At 39.2% G+C, this 17,385-nt stretch overlaps 1 protein-coding gene across 8 annotated transcripts in view; it reads left to right on the forward strand.

Annotated features, from left to right (window-relative positions):
• DOCK6 (dedicator of cytokinesis 6) overlaps positions 1-17,385 on the forward strand; it is a 157,053-nt gene that overhangs the window by 99,890 nt on the left and 39,778 nt on the right. For 4 of the 8 annotated variants that reach the window (XM_026679586.2, XM_026679588.2, XM_026679590.2 and 1 more), the window contains 7 exons: positions 2,119-2,258; positions 9,272-9,441; positions 9,948-10,099; positions 10,899-11,081; positions 11,998-12,124; positions 12,566-12,653; positions 13,702-13,798. In XM_026679586.2, coding sequence (XP_026535371.2) covers positions 2,119-2,258; positions 9,272-9,441; positions 9,948-10,099; positions 10,899-11,081; positions 11,998-12,124; positions 12,566-12,653; positions 13,702-13,798 — 957 coding nt within the window. The remainder of the gene's footprint in view (positions 1-2,118; positions 2,259-9,271; positions 9,442-9,947; positions 10,100-10,898; positions 11,082-11,997; positions 12,125-12,565; positions 12,654-13,701; positions 13,799-17,385) is intronic. The other 4 variants (XM_026679587.2, XM_026679589.2, XM_026679591.2 and 1 more) reach the window with 1 other exon arrangement.

Consider the following 17,385-nt stretch of genomic DNA (forward strand, 5'->3'; position numbering starts at 1 on the left):
CCAATCTGATTGCGGAGGTTCCAATTAGTTGTCAGATTTTAGGGTTGGGTGGATCTGTGAATTTTTCCACTGTTTAAAATAATATTGAGGTAAGGGGTGATGGGGGGAAAAGACTGGTGGCTCAGGAAAAATTTGCCAGAAAAATAGGGCTTTGGGAAATATATAAAAATGGGATATATTGCTTTTGCGATACCTGCATCCCTTAGAGGAAAAGCAAGATATAAAAGTAATGATGTTTTTTAAAAGGCAAGTAAGGAACAGGCTAAGGACAGGAATTACATAATTGCCATGGATAAGACAAACAGGTAACAGCAGGATTTTCTTTCCTGGGAAAAGAGTGTTATTCTCATATGATGAAAAAAAGCATTTTCCACTATTTGGGGAATGTATACTACTAACTTATCTGTTCTTTTTTTATTGACGCTGCTGCAGCTTTCCGCTTCCTATTTCTGGTTTCTTCTACCTCCCACTCAATATTGCCAATGATCCCTAAAAGGGAGATGGGGAGTCCCTGAGTCATTTAGACTGATGTGATACATCGGGTATTGGGCAACCCATGGCCCAAGAGCCCCTCTCCTGCTGCTACCTGCCGACCCGGTTGCGCGATCTGCTCTCTGACTCGAGAAGGGGCAAGCCTCTTCGCAGAGCTGCGTGGCTGAAGCGCCCCTAGCATTTTCTCTGCACTGTCTGTGACCAGTTGCTTTTTGCGATTCTGTGTCCTTCACAGGCAGCTCAGCACCAGTCTCTGTCCCCTTCATGTTGGCTCAAGAAGGAGGGGAATGGGGAGGAGCAGCAGTAGCCATTGCTGGATGCAGGGAGGGAAGAGCTCTGGCTCTCCTGCGCTGCGCAAGAGTCTCCTGTGCTGTGTGGCTCTCCTGTGCAGTGCAGTTCTCCTGCGCTGCACAGCTGGCTACTCACCTCACTGCGCAGTGGTGGCAGCGGTGGGAGGAGTCCCCTGTTGCCGCTGTGTTCCCAGCCCAGGAAGGTATTTTGCTTGTGCGCGTGTGTGAGAAAGAGATGAGAAAGAGAAAAGGGGAGAAAGAGAGAGAGAGAGAAATGAGAAAATGATGGAGGGAAAGAATGAGAGAGAGGAAAAAGAGAGAGAAACAAGAGAGAGAGAAGGGGGAGAGAGAAATGAAAGAGAGCTGGAGGGAGGGAAAGAGAGAGGGAAAAAGAGGGAAACAAATGAGAGAAAGAAAGAAAGAAAGAAAGAAAGAAAGAAAGAAAGAAAGAAAGAAAGAAAGAAAGAAAGAAAGAAAGAAAGAAAGAAAGAAAGAAAGAAAGAAAGAACCAACTCTCTCAGACCTATGACGAAAGCAATGGCAAGCTAGGTCTCTTGCCAAGAAAACTGCGGTTTGCCAGAAGACACAAATTGGAAGCAAGTCTGATTTCTTTTAAAGGAAATAACAAAGATGGCAAAAATGCATCTGAAAATAAGATTATTTATAATTTTGGATAATGTATTATATTCTGTTAGTGCAATCTTGCCAGCTTCTATCAACTTAGAGTTCACTATGAAAAGATTACAGAGAAGCAATTTCCCACAATTAATAACTTTATTTTGGATTTGCTATCGTATTCAATGAGAAAGAAAGAAAAAGAAAGAGGGAAAGGGAAAGAAAGAAGAAAGAAAGAAAGAAAGAAAGAAAGAAAGAAAGAAAGAAAGAAAGAAAGAAAGAAAGAAAGAAAGAAAGAAAGAAAGAAAGAAAGAAAGAAAGAAAAAAAGAAAGAAAGAAGAGAGAGGAAAAAGAGAAAAACAGAAATGTGAGGGAGGGAGGGAAGGGGGGAGATATATATATATATATATATATATATTTTCCACAGAAAACATGAGAGCCATGAAACCTGGGTAGGCATGGCTGGGGGGGTCATGTGACTGGGTGGGAGTGACATTGAGTTGGCCATGCCCACCCAGGTTTTGTGGCTCCCAGTGTTTTCTTTTCTGTGGGAAACTGGTCCAAATGACTCTTTGAGTGTTTAAGGTTGCAGACCTCTGTGATAGATAATAGCTGCTGCAAGGAGGTGGCTTGGATTTCCACCCTTTGCTTTGCATTGAGGGGAGAAATTACTGATGGTGCAGCATTACCTGGTTTTTCATTGGCCACTTCTTCTTTACAGAGTTCAGCGTTCTCCAGCCACATGCAGGACCAGCGAGTGGCCAGCATGTTTGAGCTCTCTGTAGCTTTTCGCCAACAGCACTTCCTAGCAGGCTTGGTGTTGATGGAGCTGGCACTCATCCTGGAGCCTGATGCAGAGTGGTAGGTATGATCTAGTGGGGAAAACAGGAACCTTGTGGCTGCATGTGTCCTCCTCCATTCCCTGACCACGATAGCCAAAAATGGGAGGTATTATCTTCCACTCCTTCAAACTAGAAATTAGTGTAAAACAATGTGTCTTAACTGTGTCTATGGCGATTTTCAGTCATCCAGGTCATGATTGTCCCAAATGTGCTTTTTCAAGAGGCAACTGGACATTCTGATTTTTCTTTGAGGATGTTTTGTTTCTTATCCAAGAAGCTTCTTCAGCTTCAGTGTCTCAACTTTGTTAACTTTAAGATGTGGACTACAATTACAAGCATGCTGATTAGGAAATTCTGTGGATTGAAAATTCATGCATCTTAAAATTGCCAAGGTTGAGAAACTCCCGCCTCTGAAACTCTGAAGACAGATAACAGAAAATCCTGATGCCCTGCCTACCTGGGTTCTTCATTTTGCCCTTCCTCTTAAGTGTAATTCAGAGCCACTAAAAGACTATCCATCTTTGGTCAAGGAGAGAATTTGCAGTAAAATGAGCTGAAGAAGCTTCTTGGATGAGAAGTGAAATGTCTTCAAAGAAAAACCAGAAAGTCCAGTTGTCTCTTGAAAAAGCATCTTTGGGACAGTGAAATGTATGTTTCATCTCTTTTCCTGCAAATGTCAAAGTTTCGTCTGAGGCAGTGCATCACTGAAGGAAACATTGCCTGTGACAACTGCTATTTTATAACTTGTATCCTGGTGCTGGAGCGCCCTGAAATTTTCTCACCTCTTTGGGAATGTGGTAGGAGGGAAGGCCATGTGGGTTGTTTCATTTTGAAAGCCAGCGGAGATGGCTATGGGAATGCCTGCTTATCTATTTCTCATGAGTGGCTGGTACAATAACATCCTCACAGCTACTTCCGGTGGTGTTTCCATCGGCAACGGATCAGAGACTGCGATTGTGTGTGGCTTAGATCTGTGTTTACCTTGTCGGAGGATCCCAAACGACTGGATCCATCTCAGAGAGGTGGGGAAAGAGGGAGAGACACCAGCTAGGTCAAGGGGAGCTGCATCTCCCTTCCGTGGCTAGGTATACTCCCCTTGAAGACAGGAGTAAGCGGCAGTCTTTAATAGCTGCCCTAAAGATGGGAAGCTATTTGGGAAATAAGAACATGCTGGAGCGGAGAAGTGGACAGCTGGGAGACCAGGCAAACTAGCTGACATATAGACATTAAAGTACCCTGGAATTAAGCTAAAAAGAAATTTTAAGAAAGAAAGATAGTAAAAGCGATGACCAGAGAAAGTAGGGAAAAAAATGACAGCTAAAAGTGGCTTTGAACTTTGAACTTTGAAATTCAAGGAGGAAGCCAGAAGAAAATACTTTTTTTTAATTGGACAAATATATGATTTTGGCACTAAATAGGCATAATTAAAAGCTGAACTTAAATGTGTCAAAAAAAGAACAGTGATTGATGATTGGATTTATTGGATTTTTTGGAATTTAAAAGCCTTAAATAAAGAAAAGAAAGTGGGGGTGGAAGGGTGGAATTTGGACATAACAGAGAGCGCCACCTAATGGTAAAGGAAAAAATTTAGTCACTCTTTAAAAAACAGCTGGTTCTTTCAAAAGTGGATGTTGATACAAAATAAGATAAACTTTATTACAACAAAATAGAAACCCTGGAAAGTGAAAAGTGAAAACATAGAATATCAAAATAAAAGAAAGAAGTGTGAAGAAATTACTCTTAGGGCTGTTTGGGGATTTTGCCATAAATTTGAATCTATGGATATTGAACTGTTTGATGAACTTGGAAAAAACTTAAAGAGGAATTAATAGAAGTTCATCGTTGGAAATAAATATCAAAGACGCTGGTCGAAATAAATTACTGGACAGTTGGTTTGGATTTAAAGACTGAAAAAAGGGATAAAGAAAATATAAAAGAAGTGTTTAAAAATGCAGAACTTTTTTTGGAACTAAAAATGGAATTAAGAAACATAAAAGAAATGTTACATGAAAAAGGTGAATCGTGCTGCCTAGCTTTGCAATCATTAGAAATGGCGATTCTGGAGGATGAAGAACAAGGAGTGCCAGAAGGGGAGGAGCTAATTAAAGAAGAGGCCAGCTTCAATGAACAAATGGAGCAGCGAACATTAAAGCAAAGGAGAAAAAGAATGGGAATTAAAACTTGGAGATTTGAGGAGGCAATTAAATAGGGAAATGTTTTGAAAGCCAAACAAAGAAAATGGAAACAGCAGAAAAGGGGATTACGGAGGGAAACTTTAAAGAGGGAGAAGGATAAAAACTGGAGTAAGAAAGGGAGGGGAAAAATGGAAGAAAAAAGAAGCAATAAGAGAAAGGACCAGGAAATAAGGAGATATGGAAATTGTTTAACAATGGAAAGAAATTGTTTAGTTAGAAGACACAGAGATAAGGATTAAGAAAGGGGATTCTGCAAGGTAATGTGGTGTAATATTTGAAGTAATATTTGAAGCATTTGAAGTAATAAATTATTTAGGAGGTGAAAAAATATAGATTTTCAAAACAAAAAGATTGGAACTGATGTTTCTTTGTTGCTAGACTACTTGTTATTGTTAAATTACATACAGAGGTAAATGGAATAAATGTGAAAAAGAGAAACTATGATACTATAAGTATGCTAAATATGTTTAATAAATTTAAGAATATAGTTAAAATGAATTATGAGGACTGTTATAAAAAGACTAACATCATTTTTTATGATTAATTCAATAGATTAATTTATTTGAAATTATAAATGATTTAATGCAACTGAAGGGGAAAATACCATGCGGAATCTGGCCTAAAATGTATATGTGTTAAGTAGTTATTAGGAGATTATTGTTATGAACTCTTAAGGTGATAATTAAAAAGTGATTATATTGCGATAAATTATTATTATGAATTAAAGAGGAGTTAACTAAATGATGTATAAAATAAAGGGGTGATACACTCAAATTAGTAATTAAAGGGGAAATTTTTGAATTATTAGAATTAAGATGGAACTTTTGGAATAATGAAATAAGAATATGTGATGAAATTGCAAATGTGACAGATTAAAATATAAAGTATAATGAATATGAAGATATGAGAACTATTTAAAATAAAAAGAAATAAGAAAGGAATAGAAAATATATAAAATAAATTTGAAGAATATAAGAATATCTGAGAAAATTTATAAAATATGAAATGTAATTACATGATATGAAACCAAATGTGAAAGATGAATATGTAACCAAGATCATGTTTGTATGGAAACCATGCTGTTCACTAAAAGAGATGTTTTTGAAATATAAAAAATAAAAAACTTTTTACAAAAAAAAACATCCTCACACCTGTGGATTGGTTGAATCTGCCTCTGGCTAAAGGGAAGGGTCTCTACTGCTTTAATTCTACTTGTCTTGCCTAGATGTTGCTTTGAATGTATTGCTGTCATATCTGCTTAATAAAAGGTTTCTTTTGAAATACTTCATTTCAAGAGTCTTCACTTTCTTAAGTTAGGAGGAGAGGCAATCCTTAAACCCCCTTTACCTTCTGCTTGCAGCTTATGACTGAGATTTCCTGCCAGAGGCTACTTATACTTTGAGATTAGGGCTGGCTTGCTCAACCTACCCAGACTACAAACTAGAGCCTTCAAAGGGCTCTGGAGAGGATGAGCTCTATTCTCCAGACCAGAAACTGCAGCTTGCTTGAATAGAGCTTACATTTAGCCAGCAACTTGTTGTAACATTAGTGAAGTAATACTGAAAGAGCCATTCTAGGTATATGTGCAGGAGGCCATTCCCATTAAAATCTTCCCAACAAGGTTTGACCCCAACCATGCAGTTTTCTTTTTTTTTTAAACTAATTTTATTTAGTTTTTCACATTAAAAACAAAAATCTCTTTTTAGTGGACAACATATTTCCGAGTCATCACCTTTACATACAAATATGATAGCAATTATATATTCATATATGCATACTTAATTCAATTATTACCTTTTCCATTCCAAATTTTCAGTAAGGAGAGAAACAAACACATATATTCTAGCCTCTTTCATTAATCTCAATCGAAACATCTTTCTGTTTCATTTCAATTATTTCAAATATAATCTTTTAATATTTATTTTAAAAATAAAGATAAACAATATGTGTTTGCCTAATAATAATAATGATGATGATGATAATAATTATTATTATTATTATTATTATTATTATTATTATTATTATTATTATTATTATTATTATTATTATTATAAAGGTTACCAATGTCTCTCCTTGCTTTTAATAGTCTATATTATTAATTTAGTTGGTTCTTTAGTCTGTCATATTCCCTTTCCATTCCATTCTTTTTATAAATTCTAGATTAATACAAATTTTAACACTAAAGAAAAAAAGAAGAAGTATAGGTTTCCCCCCTTTTACTGCTTTGAGTGTGACACCTCAATGATTAAAATATACCTTTATTCCCTCATCTTGATTCCCAATAAACCATTATTTTTAATAAGTTACAATAATAATTATTACATCTTTTCATTTGGATTCCGCAGCATATTTTCCCCCCTTGATTTTTAATAAGAGTTATCAGTATCTATATTACCCTATTTTCTAAATATTTTTAATTGCAGAAATATTCTTATTACTCTTTGTCACCCTGCAGAATCCCCTTTTTAATTCATCAACCATTATCTCTGAAAAAAACAATTTATTTTCAACATTTTACTATTTTCGTATTTCTTTATTTCATGCACCTGTTTCTTACTGCTTCTCCTCCCCCTCTTTTCCCCATATCTTTTCTCATTCCAGTTTATATCCCTCTCTTTCTTAATATCTTCCTTTTCCCTTTTCTGCTGGGTCTTTCTGCCTTTCCCGACTTCACAGGTATTCCCTTTGATTGCCTTCTTAGATCTTTGATTGCCTTCTTAGATCTTCCTTCTTTCCCCACTTCTTTGTAGTGTTCCTTGTGTTAATTGCAGGCATGATATTCTTCCGATTAAAATCGAATTCCGATTTTTGGGGAATCGCCCCTCCTTTCCCTCCACCCCTTCTTCTCCTCCTTCCCCTCCCCTCGGAGGCCCCGAGTCAGGAGTTGCTGGCGCGGCTCAGTCCCAGCGTTGCCTCAGGAAGGGAAAGGCAAAAGGAAGAGCCGCGGCGGCGCTTGCAACGGCAGCAGCGGCTCCTGGTTTTGCCTTTCCTTCCCGAGGCAACGCGGGACTGGAGCCGCGTGGAGCTGCGCCGGCGGTAGCAACTCCTGACAGCCCCAGCCGGATACCTGAGCGGAGCCCGGGCGGTGCGAGCGGAGGCCGCTGAGCAGCAGGAAAAGGGAGCTGGGCCAGCCACAGACCAGCCTCCGTGCAACACACCGCCGCCCGGCCCCGGCGAGGGAAAGCAGCGGGCGCTCCCGGGCGTGCGGTGGGGGGTCTCTTTTGTCCGGCCCCGATTTTTTTTCCAGAGCGGAATATCATGCCTGTAATTGTCTATTTAAAATGTCTTCTCCTTGAGTCGACTCCTCCTCCTCTGAAGCTCTTTCTTCTTGTTCTTCAATCGCCATTTCCATTTTTTCTAACACAGAGCAAAGTTCACCTCTTTCACCTCTTTCCTCTAGTAATTCTCTCATATTTTTAAGTTCCATTTTTAATTCCCGAAGAGATATCATCATTACACACTCTTATATTTTATGATCGTTAAAGTCCACAAAAAAACCACTTTTACTTTCCTTCTTCTTTCAATTTTCTAAAGTTCTCAGTTATTCCAGCCCAGGGTCTATACCAAAAACATCAATTAATCCCACAGTCAGTCTTTCCTTGCTTTTTCCTTTATTCTGGTTCTGCTTGCACTTTCTAAGATTCTTACTTTGTTTCAATATTTCTTTAATGTTATATCCACACAAGTTCATTCAGAAACAGGATGCTTTCCGTTTTGTTTGAGCTCAAGTTTTTGTCAAAAGGTGGCACTCTCCATTATACAAAGTCTTCACCTTTTTCCCCTATTTTTTTATTTAGGGTTTTTTGAACCTCAATATTCCAGCACAGTCCGGTCTCCAATTTGTAAACTTTATTATTATTATTTTTTGACAATCTTAAGTCCAGCTTTATTTTATGCCTGTTTATTCCCAAAATATTTTAGTCCAACTTAGTTAAATCTTTAGTTCCGGCTTCTTCCTTTCCCGGTTCGAAGCCCCACTTAGCTGTCAAAAATATTTTCTTATTTTTTTCCTGTCCCTTTGTAATTTCGCCACTCACTTTTCTTTTCTTAAAAATTCCATGTTACCTTAATCCCGGGGTACTTTTGTTTAGTTGTATTGCCCAGTTGTCCCGGTTCAGATGTTATCCACCTCTTTCTTCCCTCCTGCACAAATCTTAATCCAGCTGAGTCCTCCTTTTTGTGGTGGCCATTTTAAACCACCGCTGCAGTCGTCTTCGGGGGGGAAAAAGACCAAGCCCAGGGGGGGAGATGCGGCTCCCCTCAACCTGGCTTGTGGCTTCCCCTTACTCCACTGCCCCTCTAAGGCAGCTTCAGCCCCTAATCGTAATGATAGGGGGTCTCCAACAAAAGAGCATGGACCATAGCCACAGAGAGTCGCGATCTGCGGTCTGTCAGCAAGGAGGCTCCGCCTTCTTCCTCAACCATGCAGTTTTCTTGGCAACCTTATGGAAGTGGTTTTCCACTGTCTTTTTCCAGGATGGTTTTGATTTTCGAACCTGACTGGACCCTGGTTTTCCTTGATAGTTTTCTGTTCACAGCTGATCCAGGCTGGACCCTGCATAGCTTCCTAGTTCAGAAAGGGTCAACCTGGTGCTGCCACCTGCAGGTCTGTGAATATTTTTTTAATTACAGTACTTCCTTATGGCAATTGGCCTTCTAGAATAGAGGCTTCTTGGAGGCTTCTTTATTACCATTATTATTATTATTATTGTTGTTGTTGTTGTTGTTGTTGTTATTTTAGCATTTTCCTCTGCCCATGGGGGAATTAAATTAATTTTTTGAAATTAATTAAGTATTTCATGTTTCTGTTCTAAAAATCTTTCCCTCCCTCCATCAGGGCATTCTTCCTGCACAAGAAAGCCATCTGTACTCTACACAACCTGCTATGCAGTCATGACTCTGATAGCCGCTACAGGGACCCTACTGTGCGAGCCCAAGTCGCTCAGCTCTATTTGCCTCTGATTGGCATCATCATGGATGCTCTACCGCAGCTCTATGACTTTACAGGTAAGGCAAGGGGTGAGGGGTGCAGAGTAACACTGCCAAAGGAGATCATTTTTCTAGTCCACTGTTGCCAGTGGTAAGTCTGCTATCATCAGGTCTTTAAGTAGTTAGTGTATTAGCTTCACTACAGCCATAACTTCTTGGCGACTGCATTTGCTTTCATACAGATTCCAGCAGCCCAGGCTTGGTCATGTCAGTACCCTTTTTTCCCAAACACCAACTTATTGTTCTAACAACAATGGTTGGCCTTTACTTTAAAAAGAAAAAAATGACTACCTCCATGGCTTCAAACACATTTTAATTTTAGTGTGCCATTTCATTGTGTTTTTACGATATTTTAATCAGCGGATGATGTGTTGATTTTTGTTAGCTACTTTTAATATCTAAACACAGAAACGTTTTGTTACTGATTTATTTTCATAGATGGAACACCATTAAAGTGGCTGACTGGATGGAAAAAACTTACTTTTCTTTCTATCACTCAAACACTAGTCAATTCTGTTTTACAGAGAACCACCTCCAGAGAGGACGGCTTGCTTCAGTGATGGTTGACGATGGAAATGGAGATGGCAGCACCATTAGCCAGTCAGTTGCCATGGCCATTGCAGGCTCTCCTTTGCCTCATACTCATCGGTCTACGGTCTTCCAAATGCCATCAATGGTGAGTGTCTATTGATCTTGGGAAATGGGAACATACAGTAGAACAGAACATCACACTCTGGATTTGAAGCTTCACAATTTCCAGCTTTGAGGAAATTTTCTCTCAGAGATGAGACCATGTGCATTTTGGATTTGTATCTCTCCCAATGCCTTGAATCCAGCCACACAAGAACTCTTTGTTATACCCATAGGTCTCAGGAGACAATCCAGCAAACAGATAGGAACTTGCCCTCTCAGCAGCCTTCTCATAATCATCCACACATGCTGAATATTGTGGGACATCCCAAAATAAAAGGCTCTCAAATGCCAAGTTAGGGAGTGGCCCCTGGGAATACATCTATTGTGCATATCCTTTGATTAAAACAGTATCATGAGCAAACTTGAACCAAGCTTGATAATAAGCATCATAAGCCAAAAAAAAGGCAGTGCAGGTCATTTATTCTGGATGGCATCTAAAAGCTGTAGAAGATATATGAAGCTGCCATGTAGCACGTTAATTCATGCAAGGAAGTCTATTCTTTTTGGTTGTGAGTGGTAGTGTGTTTCAGGTTCCAGGCTGGAGTTTTCTGTTCTAATTGGAGATGCCAGGGATTGAATTGGAGCCATCTTCACATAAAGAACTTGCTTGACCACCAAGATATAACACTTGCCTGCAGATACAACTCTTTCCCCCCTCCTTTGGATGGTACCAGTTCTTCCAATTAGAGTAGATTAGATCAATGAACTCCTATCATGCACAGCATAAAACATGTTTAGAGTTTGTTCATGATCTGTTCTGTGTGGCTTTTGTTTGTCTGCAGCCTCCCCGCCAGTACAGTATGTTGTCTGCTGAGGCAAGTCGCAATCTGCTGATCTGTCTTCTCTGGGTACTGAAGAATGCTGATGGGGCTATGCTACATCGTTGGCTGGCTGACCTCTCAGCTTTCCATGTGAACCGTCTTCTTGACTTACTCTACCTTTGTGTCTCCTGCTTTGAATACAAGGTTAGAAGAAGATTGAGAATTATATTTTGATTCCCTTCCTCTCCTTTAAAGATTGAGATAAAAACAAGAATACTGTCTTTGGCTCATATTCTATTTCCCCAGAAGTTGGTATGAAAGCCAAAAATATAATTCATAGACTTTTTTGTCACAAGCTCCTAACCTGAGTATAAAATCTTTGTCTAAAAGCAACATGGTACTTAGGAAGAACTGAAAAAATATAATAATGTATTGAATTTTTAAGCAAAACTTAACTATAATTTAGCCTGTGAAAGAGTTGAATGAATATCAATATAATTAATTCACCTGAGTCAAATAGCAGGAAAGTAAAACTGAATTTAAAAAGTCAGTTATTCTTGTGCTGTGCTTTAGTATGCTCAGCAGAACAGGTTGGTTATGGTTAGGGACAGGAAAGAGTGATGTATCTTTCCAAAGTCAGAAAATTTCTTCTTAGAGTCTTCTGTGTGGATACTGGGTGGGAAGACAAATGCAGGAAAAAAATAAACCCAGTGACTTAAGAATACTTTAATTTGGCCCCCATGTTATCAGCATTTTCATAAAATATTGAGAAATCTCTTGAGTTTTTAAAAAATGGATTGTTAATAGCAGTGAGTGGAAATGGAGGGAATATGGGGTTATTAATGAAATTTTGAAATGGGCTGAGTGAAACTGAGATGTGACAGTGTTCTAGAGTATCTGGTGCTGAGATTGTAAGCTGATTTGGCTTCAGCACCAATACTTTTAGTGGACCCAACAAATCATGATGTTCCTTGCTGAACTCCTGAATAGCCCTTTCATTACTTTATTCTAAGGGAAACTATTTTTCCTATTTCTGAAGAACTGTGGGCAATTGATTGGCAGATCTTGTTCCTGCAGTCAAGTATCTTCTTTCTTAATGAGGACTGATGCCATCCCATAGGGCAAAAAGGCCTTTGAACGCATCAATAGCCTGACCTTCAAAAAATCTCTGGACATGAAGGCGCGACTGGAGGAAGCCATCTTAGGCACTATTGGGGCACGTCAAGAAATGGTTCGACGCAGCCGAGGTGAGACAAGCCAAAGTGCATGAGGCAGTGGAACTGCTTCCACAGTTCCCTCTTCCCACAAGACGGACCATTTCTGGGCCACATTTACTGCAAATTTAGCCAGTGGTAGTAAAAATTCTGAAGAAAACAAACACATTGGATTTGATTTTCTTTAGTTTTTAGATCGGTTCAAATGGAAAAAATTAAGAAAGAAGTTTCTATTTGTTGTAGTGCTATGGAAATGAATCCATAATTAAAGACATCCTGATTTTTCAATGTTGCACCATGGTAAAATCCTATTTGTAGTAAGGATGTTCTGTTTGAAGTAAAATCAAGAACCCAGAGGGGTCTCCCATTCAGGGGGAAGGATGAGAGGAAGAAGCTGGTCATTTAAGCACTTTCCCCTCAAAACACATTTTGTTTTGCAGTGGTGAAAGCCAGATCCTTTCCCCTTTTTTTCAGCAGAGCGCAGCCCTTTTGGAAACCAAGAAAATGTTCGCTGGAGGAAGAATATTGCTCACTGGAGACAGAATTCGGACAAGGTGGACAAGTGCGTTTGTGGGCAATTCTGACATATCTGCACATTGAGAGGCCTTCATCCTGCAGTGGATAGACAATAGCTAGGATGAGGGTGATGGGCATATTCTGCTGCTGAGGAGTCAGTGTGATACATATTTGATCAGCCACATGTAGCAGGTTTTTTTTTCTCATTTCATTTTAATTACATGTACACATTTCTTCCAAAGAAGAAGAAGAAATTGATTTGGTTATTGCATGTTACCTTTCAGAGTCACTTCATTGGGCTTTTCTTATTCTAGCAGCTATATGAGTGGAAGCCTCTGGAAGTAATACAAAAGAAATTAAATAATGCACTTCTCATGTCAGTTCAGAAATTGGGAGATAGAGATCTTAGTCTTAGCTTCATCTCTTTCTGTGAATTTCAAAGGTTTCCTTCAGACCCAAAAGGCAGTAATTCAACCTTTACTCTTTGAACCCTTCCATTGTAATCCAAATTTTACCTTTCCCAAAATGAGTTAATTCATAGTACAATAATACTATAATTTGGTTCAGTAATACAATAATAACCTTTCACTGCACGTAAAAGTATAGTCATAAGAAAAGCCCTGAAGGACCAGGCCTTAGGCCTATTGAGTCCAGCATTCTGTATCATATGCTACCTGATATCATTCTATATTATCTAGCATTCCATAACCTACAATCAAATAGATGCATTTGGGAAGTTTCCAGGCAAGACTGGAAAGCTATGGTCCTTTTCTACAATCATACGTACCAGTCATGTCCCAGCAAACAGTATTCAAGGTTTTTTTTTAATTTCTGTTTCTCTGTTCATTGCCTTCCATTAACTCAACAGCCTAATTTTGTTTCTATTTGATCATTTTTCTTGGGGAAAGATAAACCAACAGTTTTGCGGTAGCCAGTTACTTTCACATAATGTCTTGGGGGAGACTCCCTTTTGGGAAAAATCATTCTGCTCTTTTTCTCTGAAGGCAAATGAGGTAGCCCAGTGATCAGAAAACAACTAAATAAACTTTGCAAATTTGAGACATTAATGTTCACTTTCGTTATCATTTACATAGGTCAAAGGAAGAGATAGAACATGATGCTTTGGTAGATGGAAACCTGGCTACAGAGGCCTACATGGTGGTGCTGGATACCCTGGAAATTATTGTGCAAGTAAGACCTAGCCTTACTCATTATGATAAAGCTTTGAGTTTCAGTAAATCTGTCTTGTCCTCTAAATGTGAGGTTTCTACTATCTCTGTTATGGTGCATTCAGAACTGGTCTTAAAGAGAAAGGATCCTGCTTCCCAAAATGCATCCGATAAGTTTAGACCTAGACTTAGAATAACTTTATTGTCACTTTGAATGTACACTAATCGGCATACATTAAAATGAAATTTAGTTGCATAGATCACCATCTTCAATATATACTACATAAACATGACAAAATAAATAAACATATAAATACAAAATTATGCATATACTGACATATTATATGACACGGAGAAACAACACAATCTAGTTCGTATGTATAGGTGTGCATGGCGAGAGAAATGAATCTTGCACGTTTACCGGATGGATGGCTTAGGGAACAAAGCTGTTACAGAGTATGATAGTCCTGCTAGAAATACTTTGAAATCTCCTCCCAGAGGGGAGCAACAAAAACAGACCATGAAGTGGGTGTATAGGGGTGTCTAACAATGCTTTGAGCTCTAAGCACATAGTGCTTATAAGCAGTATCCTGAATAACAGTAACTGGGCTTCCTATAATCTTCTTGATTGTCCTTACTACTCTCTGTATGGACTTTCTCTCTGAGGCACTGCAGCCACCAAACCAAACATTGATGCTGTTTGTTAAAATGCTGTCAAGAAATTCAAGAAGAAACCAACATGGCTGCACAAAGATCTCTCTTACAAACTGAAAGACAAAAAGGACAAGGGGGGCGGGGGAGAGAGAGAGAGAGAGAGAGAGAGAGAGAGAGAGAGAGAAAGAAAGAAAGAAAGAAAGAAAGAAAGAAAGAAAGAAAGAAAGAAAGAAAGAAAGAAAGAAAGAAAGAAAGAAAGAAAGAAAACACTATCAGGAAGCTCTCACATTTTGTTGAGGCTTTAAACAAGATTCATTGGACCAGATCTCCACCCTAAAAAATTACTTTTCCCCAATGTATTACAGTGCCAATTCTGAAGAAGGCAAAACCAAAATGTACTGGTAAATTACAAGGAGAATACACACACACACACTCCCTTCTAACCCTGCTGGAGCAGGTGATTGGGCTAGAATAGATATCTCATTATCTTTCTCCTCCCTCCCTCCCTCCCTTCCTCCTTTATTTCTTTTTCTTTCTGTCCCTTCCTTCCATCTCCCCCTTTCTTTGTCTGTCCCTTTTTCTTTCTTTCCATTTTCTCTTTCTTTTCTTCCTTCTCTCTTTCTCTCTCTCTTTCTTTTCTCTCTCTCTCTTTCCATCTCTCAGGCTCAACCCATTGACTTGGTGCACTGCTCCGCTTGGACTTGTTTGGGCAGGTCCCTCCAGTGCAGCGGGCTCAATGGGGTGGACCTGCGAGGCTGGCATCTAGAACACGGCAGTAGCAGCACATTTGAAAAGTAGAGCAAAGCTAGAGGTCAGTAATTTTTGCTGCAAAGAATCACAAAAGCTTCTGGGTTGTGCACAAGAAGGGACACACATGTTGTCAGCAACATAAAATAAAGAAATACAAATAAAAATCAACAAGAATTGGCAAAGCATCTCTGATCAGATTCTATTCACTACTAGAATCTAATCAGAGATGCTTTGCCGATTTTAGTCCAATGACCTGCTCCAGCAGGGTTGGAAGGGAGTGTGTGTGTATGTGTGTGCATGGCTGTCAAAACTCCAAAAACAGGTCAAGTAGCTTTGGAGAGGCCAGTCATAAATTAGAACACTTGCTAAACAACTGGCCATTTAGTGAGGACCACTTGTATTTGGTTTGCCAGTCACCTGGCCACACCCACCAAGTCACATGACCACCAAACCACGCCTAGCCAGTCACGTGACCAGCAAACCACGCCCACCCAGTCATATGACGAGTAAGCCATGCCCACCCAGTCACATGACCAGCAAGCCACACCCTCAAATTAGGCCATGCCCACAGAAATTTGAATCCCAACCCTGGGTGGGGGGCACCGAGGATGAGTTTGTAGCACCAAGGGGGCGGTGGACTGAAAAAGTTTGGGAACCACTGCTATAGACCAATCAGTCTAATATCAATACCTGGGACAATTCTGGAAAAGATAATCAAAAAATAGATATGCGAACAACTAGAAGCAAATAAATTTATAACTAATAGTCAGCATGGGCTTGTAAAAAACAGATTATGCCAAACCAATCTTATTTCATTCTTTGATAAAGTGACTTAATTAGTAGACTAGCGAAATGCTCTGGACAGAGTATAGCTAGACTTCAGCAAGGCATTCAACAAATAGACCAAACCTACTTCTTGGTAAGCTAGAAAAGATAGACAGCATCATCACCAGATGAATTTGTACCTGGTTAATAAACTATACCCAACGAGTAATCCTTAATAGTACCATATCCCCATGGAGAGAAGTAAGTAGTGGAGTACCCCAAGGCTCCATCTTAGGCCCAGTACTCTTCCATATCTTTTGCATGACACTAAACTGGCAGGAATAGCCAACACCCCAGAAGACAAGCTCAGGATCCAAAAAAATCTTGACAGACTTGAACAATGAGCCCTATCCAACAACATGAATTTTAATGTGGAGAAAAGCAAAGTTTTACATTTAGGCAGGAAAAACCAAATGTAAAAGTACAAATTCAGCGAGACCTGGCTCAAAAACAGTACCTGTGAGAGGGACCTTGGAGTCCTAGTGATAATCACTTGAATATGAGCCAGCAGTGTGCAGCAACAGCCAAAAAACCTAACACAATCATGGGTTGTATAAACAGAGACATAGAATTAATATCTCATGAATTATTAGTACCACTTTATAAAACCCTGGTAAGACCACACCTGGAATACTGCAACCAATTTTGCTCACCATACTACAAAAAAGATGTTGCGACTTTGGAAAAAGAAGAGCAACTAAGATGATCAAAGCCTGGAGACTAAAACATATGAAGAATGGCTGCAGGATTTGGGTCTGGCTAGTCTAAAAAAAAGAAGAATTGGAGGTGACATCATAGCAGTATTTTAGGGGCTGCCACAAAGAAGAGGGGGTCAAATTATTCTCCAAAGCACTGGAGAGCAGGACGAGAAACAATGGTTGGAAACTAGTCAAGGAGAGAAGCAACCTGGAATTAAGGAGAAACTTACTAACAGTGAGTACAATTAACCAGTAGAACAGCTTGCCTTCAGAAATCGTGGATGCTCCATCACTGGATGTTTTTAAGAAGAGTCTAGACCTATCTAAAACGGTATAGGTTTTCCTGCTTGACTAGAAGACCTCCAAGGTCCTTCCAGCTCATTCATTCTTTTCTATACTATTACAATTCCTGTGTCTATAATAATAACAACTCTGATTATTCCTAGTCATGATGATTCTCAGAAACACACTGTTGAGCAAAATTCACTTAATATGTTGGGTAAGGCCTGAAAATAAAGGATGAATGGGTGGCATATAGAAACTAAGCTGGACCATAGACGTTAAGAAACAAAACATATCTATGACATAGGAGCTTCTCTAGGTTTCACTAGTGACAATAAGTGAAGTACTAATACTTAAGACAGGCAATCTGTCTTAAATAGAAAACCAGACCCAGTAATAC

The sequence above is a fragment of the Notechis scutatus genome, chromosome 2 (genome assembly GCF_049901735.1).
Source record: "Notechis scutatus isolate UNSWTSFEM ecotype Mainland chromosome 2, rNotScu1.2, whole genome shotgun sequence".
NCBI lineage: Eukaryota > Metazoa > Chordata > Lepidosauria > Squamata > Elapidae > Notechis > Notechis scutatus.